Below are 5,876 nucleotides of genomic sequence, written 5' to 3' on the forward strand. Positions count from 1 at the left end.
CAGAGTCCTTCCATGACCTACCAGGCCTTATGCAGTCTGCCCCAGTCTACTCTCTCACTTTCTAGTCACATTTGCTACAAAGTCAGCCCTCACAACCCTTTCCGCCTCAGGACCTTTGTACTCACTCTTCCTCTTGCCCTTCGCATCCTTGGTTTATCGCTTGGGTCTCAGCTTATGTGGCCTCACTTGAAAGGGACTGTCCCTGATCAGCCCATGCCAAACAGGCCCTATTTCCAATCCATCGATTCCCCTTTTTCCAACCCATTGGCTTCCCCTTTTTCACTCCTTTCAACTCGCCATTCTTTTCTTCATTGGCTTATCTGCTGGCGTAACAGCCTTTCTTGTTTGAAAATAAGCTCCGTGAGAGCGAAATGCCAGGATCTAAGGGGGGATGGGGGGAGGAATTACCTTCAGATCTTCATAGGTGTCAGCCGAGAGCTTGGTGCTATTCATGTTTAAACTGCAGAGACTCTTCATGGCTGTACAAGACAGGGAGACAGACACAGTCATTAGGTCAGTAAGACCCCACAAGCGGCAGCTTGCGGGCAGGTATGGGATGGTCCAGCTGGGGGCCTGACTGCAGATGCCGAGGTCCGTGTTCAAGAGATGAGGAAGGGGAGGCAAAGCCAGGGGCCACTCCGTACAGAAAGTCTGTTTCAGGCATGTTCTGGTCTGAATTGGGCCCATGTTCTCTCACTGCCCTCTGAGCCTCCATCCCTTCTGGTCCATATGTCATATTCCTCCACTGCCTGGACCAGACATCCCCAGAGCTCGAGTGCCATACTCTAGACCAGTCTTGATGGAACAGTCTTGATGGCCTTCCCCTCAAGGGAACCCTGGAAGCTGACTCAAACCCCCTTGGCTTCTCATGGAAGGCCTCAAAACTTCAGTTTGCATCAAGAATTGCATGGCGAGCCTGTTAAATACTTGAATGTCCTGTCCCACTCCCAGAGATGCTGAGCGAGAGGCTGGAGCAGGGCCCAGGAATCTGCATTGTTATCCAGAGCCCCTACCCACTCACACTGTGTGACTCCAATGACAGTGTCATTTTGAACAGAAGTAGCTCCAAACCTCATCTTCGCTGCCTTCTATTAACCCTGTCACCTGCTCCAACCCCCTTTCAAGCCATTCCGAATTTGCCAATGACCTTGTAGAAGTCATGGCCACTGCCCAGCATGCCTCCCCTTTGGCCCACTCCTACGCATCTGTCTTTCACACCCTGATCCGATCACCTCCCTGGCAAGCCTTCCTTGATTCCTCCCAGCCGAGGCATGGGGCCGCTCTTCTACACCAATGGGAAATGCAGATCCCCAGGCTCAACATCACCCAGGATTTTCATTCAGTAGATCGGACTACAGGTTCAGGAATTGTGATTCCCACATTCTCTGAGTGAGGACTGTGTGGCTCCTTCGATTAGGGCAGTGCTTTAATGTACCAGGAATCACCCAGGCATTTTTAAAAATGCAGTTTCCGAGTCAGCAGATGTGGGGCAGGGCCCAAGGATCTGCATTTCTAACGAGCTCCCAAGTGACTGCTCAGGTGGTTGGGGAGCACCATCACAATGCCCTGGAGCACTTTTCTCGAACTTGGTCCCTCAGAGGCTACGATGGCATCAAGAGGGTATGGGCTGGGCCTTACTCATTTTTAATTTTCTCTCTAGAATTTAAGCTCTAAGAAGCCAGGAATATTTTCCCCGTTTTGTTCCTACTGTCTAGAATGGTGCCTGACACATAGTAGGTGCTCAATAAACACTTGTTCAGTGACTGAATGACTATATCCCAGCACATGGCACAGTGCATGGTGCCAAGTTGATAAATGAATAAATGAAGGAAGGAAGGAAGCCCGCATGCACCCTGGCAGCCCCTCGGTACTCACAGCTGAGGGCCAGCAGGCCAGCATCTGTGACAGGCGTCTCGCACAGGTTCAGCACCTGGAGCATGGTGAGGTGTTCCGACAGGAGACGCAGGCCGGCGTCTCCGAACTGTGGAGAACAGAAACTCTCAGCCCTGGAGATGGACTCTGGTTCCCTAAGGCACCCCAGGAAATGGCCTCGAGGTCAGGGCAGTGGTGGAGGAAGGGGATGGGCTGCTGTCACTTCTCTCCAAGGACTCAAATGCCTCTCCTGACCTGGGCTCCAATCCAGCTTCTGCCAGGGGGACATGCGTGCCCTCCCTGCGAGTCGGTTTTGCCATCTGTCGAGGAGGGCTGAGTGGAAGCTGAGCAGGACAGTGGGTAGAGAGAGGAGGGTGGGGCTGGAAGGGAGACTGCTGGAACGCCCAGTGTCTCTTGTGCCCAGTGTGGGCAACAGTGGGGCCTACGCTTCACAGGCGTGAGTGTGACCTACGTGAGGAACAGCTCAATCAACACCGAGCACTCGTGTGCTGTGGTCATCATTACGAAGAAAAGGCCCACAGCCAGCGGCAGCTCCGCTTCCCAGCTCTGCCTCAGTGCCTCCGAGACTCTGCCTGGCACATCCCTGCCCTGGGCCTCAGCGACTCCAACTATGAAATGGGCCAATGGGCTTCATGATGTCCTACATTTCCTCTGCCCTCCAGGAAGTGGGTGCTGAGCCAGGGAGGAGGTGTAGTAATCAGGTGACTCGGACCAGGGGCTCTGGACAGAAAGGCAAGCCATGGAGGAGGGTGCAGGGACGGTATGGGGGCTAGGGTGCAGGGTGGGCATGGAGGAGGGTGCAAAAGGGCAGGGAGGAGGGGGCAGGAGGAGGGTGCAAGGGACACGGAGCAGGGAGCAGTTGGGCAGTATGTACCTGAGTGGACCACAGGTTCAGCTGCTTGAGAGAAGGCAGTTTGATGAGGTGCTCAGCGCAGGCACTGGTTACATTGGTGAAGGCCAAACTGAGGTTCTCCAGGTTTCCGAAGGAGCCCGAGCTCAGCAAACGAGCCAAGTCTGCGTCCTGCAAACAGACCGGCAGGCGGGGTCTCAGGGTTGCCTCGGGCTGCGGGGAGCATCCCTAGACCCTGAGCGTCCCCACCTCCTTTCCCTTGTCCCACAGAGAGCTAGTGTTGGAGGCAGCAAATCCCCAGGAGCTGAGGCGATGGCATGACTCGGTGGGCTGGGCCAAGAGGAGTGCCAGGGAGGGAGGAGCTGTCCCTGTGGGTGGCAGCGGTGAGGTGGAGGAGAAAGCCTTCAGTGCTGTGACTCATACCCTGAGTCACCAACTGGGGTGTTCCGAGGCCACATCTCTCCCATAGGAGCATGCGTGTGTGCATGCATGCGTGTGCGTGTGCGTGTGTAAGACACATCTCACTTTCCAGGCAGCAGCCTGTGCCCATTTCCCACATGTGAACGCTGAGGCCCCCCTCAACCCTCAGGACTGTGGCGGTAGAGACAAATATCTGAGCCCTAGACTGAGAGGTTGCTGAGGGTAACATCCATTCTTCCTCCCATCTGAGTGATAGAATTCTTGAGTTTTACCTGCCACCTGGCTCCCCTGAATTAAGGCTAATTTCTCAGCTAGGTGTGGCCATGTGCTACATGTAGACAATGGTAAGTAAGTGTACGTGTCAAGTGGAACTTGCGTGAAGGTCCTTAAAGGGAAGGGGCATGTTCATCTTTGCCACTTCCGTCTTCCTGCTGGCTGGAATGGAGCTGAGATGGCTGGAGTTTGAGCAGCCCTTCTTTTTGACTGTGAGATGAAAGCCATGTGCCAAGGACAGTGGGGCAGCAGGATACAAGGAACTAAGATCCCTTGCAAAATGGGGGTGTAAGAGGCACCAACCTTATAGGATTGTGAGAATAAATTGAACTAATAACACATAGTATATTAGCTATTATCTGATAACATACTCTACTAATATCTGATAATGTATTCACATTAGTATCAACAAATAATCTTCATGTTTGATTTCCTGCAACCCAGTTTTTCCTAGAAAATTTGGCCTGTCAAGTACTACGGGTCCCTGTTCCCCACTCCCTATCACCTTCAACAGACACTGTCTGCCTTTCCCCAGCAGAGAGGACCGACCCACCCTCTTCCCTCCACCTGGCCCTTCAGAGAGAACAAAACCAACTCACTGTGGACTTGGAGGGCAGTGTTAGCCTGGTGGGCCCGCCTTTCCTTTGCTGCAACAGAAACCAGGCTGATTACGACCCATTCTTTTCCCTGAGTTTCCTCCCTGCACCCCCACCTCTATTAACACCACTCAGTGCTGTTTTTATTTCTTGCTGATAGATGGCAATATGGTGGTTTGGTCTCAGAGGCAGATCCTGAGACAAGGTTTGAGCACAGGTGGTTTATTGAGAGGTGTTTCCAAAAATCACCAGCAGGGGAGTGGGGAAGTGATCTACGAAGGCCACAAGTGGAAAGGGGTGTTATCAATCCAGCTACCACTGAATGCCACTGGGAAATGGTGGGGGGAGTCACGTCAGAGCTATCGGTACTGGAGAGTTTACACGCCCTCTCCCATTAGCCATTGGTTGAGGGCTGCTGTGAATTCTCCACACTTCTGTGTTGCTGTGCACGCTTGTGGACAGAGAATGCCTTCTGGCCAAGAGGCGCAGGTGCTGACATTTGGAAGTTAAGCCCCCATGCACTGAAATGGGATGTGGGAGGAGTGTGGACACGGTGACTGCCACGCATGGCTCTGGGGCTGAGACAGCATAGTGTCCTGGCCAGGAACTGAATAAGGTGTGACTCTGGGCCAGTGACTTGACCTCTCTGTGACCCTCTTCCACGATATGGAAAGTGGTGGGTGCTAATCTTGACCTCTTTGGGTCTGGAGAGGGAGTCAATGAACAAGAGGCTCCCACAGGTGCAAGGATCCCTGGGTCCTGCACCCCAGCTGCTCTCTCTGGCCGGCCTGACTGCGGACTCACCAGCTCCTTCAGCTCCCGCTGCCGGTCGCACAGCTGCTCGTACATGCGTTTCCCCACGCCGGTGCTCTCCAGGGTTGAGATGATCTGCAGCTGGGTGTCGTTGTTGTCGATGATGTTGTATTCCAGCATCAAGCACAGGATCTGCCAAGAGCGGCAGATGTGTCACCACCCGCCGCGAGTCTAGGTGGGGCTGCTCTTTGAAGGGGCAGAAGCCCAAGGAGCCCAACCTAACGGCCCCAGAAAGGGGGTGTATAGATACCTCAGTACACCTTAAGTGCCCCAAGAGTCTTAATTTGAAAATCAGTAGCCCTGCCTTTGCATTTCTGACTGTGTGACATTGGGCAAATCGCCTATCCCAGCTTCCCATCTGCATAATGGAAACATTTCCGTGCGCCCAGCTGAGCACACGGCAGACTCTTGGTAAATGCATGCAGGAATAATGTATGCCAGGCCCAAAGACGAGACATCTCTTTCTATCCCAAGTTCTTCCCCCGGTGCCGAGCACACAGCAGATGCTCAGATGTGCTCACTGAGCTGAACTGGAGCCTGGGGAACATGTGCACTGTGCTGCCTCCTGCAGGGCCTCAGGCGGCTGCACACGCACGCTCTCCTTCCCAGCCCCTCGGCGCTGACGGCCCTGTTTCCGAGATCCCCTTTCCCATGACTTCTCACTTGCCCAGGAGAGTCCGCCTTACTAGGCCCTCGCGATGCTGCACCCTGCTCACGCCCTTCCTGCCAAGTCCCCGCACAAGGCACTCAGGATGAGCACGTGGACTACACTCCAGGACCTTTGTGCACCTAGGAGGCTCTTCACACCTGCACACCCACACCCCGAGCTTCTCTGCCCTGGACTACGTTCTAGCGCCCTGGCCTCCTCCCTCTTCTTCCATAAATCCTCTTCCTGCCCTGGAGCCTTGGCAGGTACAGTCCCCACAGCCTAGAATGTTCCGCTCCGCTCCTGCCTCTGGCTAACTTCTCTTCTGTCCTCAAGTCTCACCATAACTCCTTCTTGCACAGCAAGCTCTGGTGCTTCGATGCTC

General features: G+C 54.2%; 1 protein-coding gene across 3 annotated transcripts in view; it reads right to left on the minus strand.

Moving 5' to 3' along the window:
- CMIP (c-Maf inducing protein) overlaps positions 1-5,876 on the minus strand; it is a 233,515-nt gene that overhangs the window by 4,050 nt on the left and 223,589 nt on the right. For all 3 annotated transcript variants that reach the window (XM_006909847.3, XM_025045328.1, XM_025045327.1), the window contains exons 16-20: positions 4,837-4,977; positions 4,036-4,083; positions 2,768-2,914; positions 1,876-1,981; positions 409-479 (exon numbers count right to left, since the gene is read on the minus strand). In XM_006909847.3, the coding sequence (XP_006909909.2) occupies positions 409-479; positions 1,876-1,981; positions 2,768-2,914; positions 4,036-4,083; positions 4,837-4,977 (513 nt within the window). The remainder of the gene's footprint in view (positions 1-408; positions 480-1,875; positions 1,982-2,767; positions 2,915-4,035; positions 4,084-4,836; positions 4,978-5,876) is intronic.

The sequence above is a fragment of the Pteropus alecto genome, unplaced genomic scaffold (genome assembly GCF_000325575.1).
Source record: "Pteropus alecto unplaced genomic scaffold, ASM32557v1 scaffold42, whole genome shotgun sequence".
NCBI classification, from domain to species: Eukaryota; Metazoa; Chordata; class Mammalia; order Chiroptera; family Pteropodidae; genus Pteropus; species Pteropus alecto.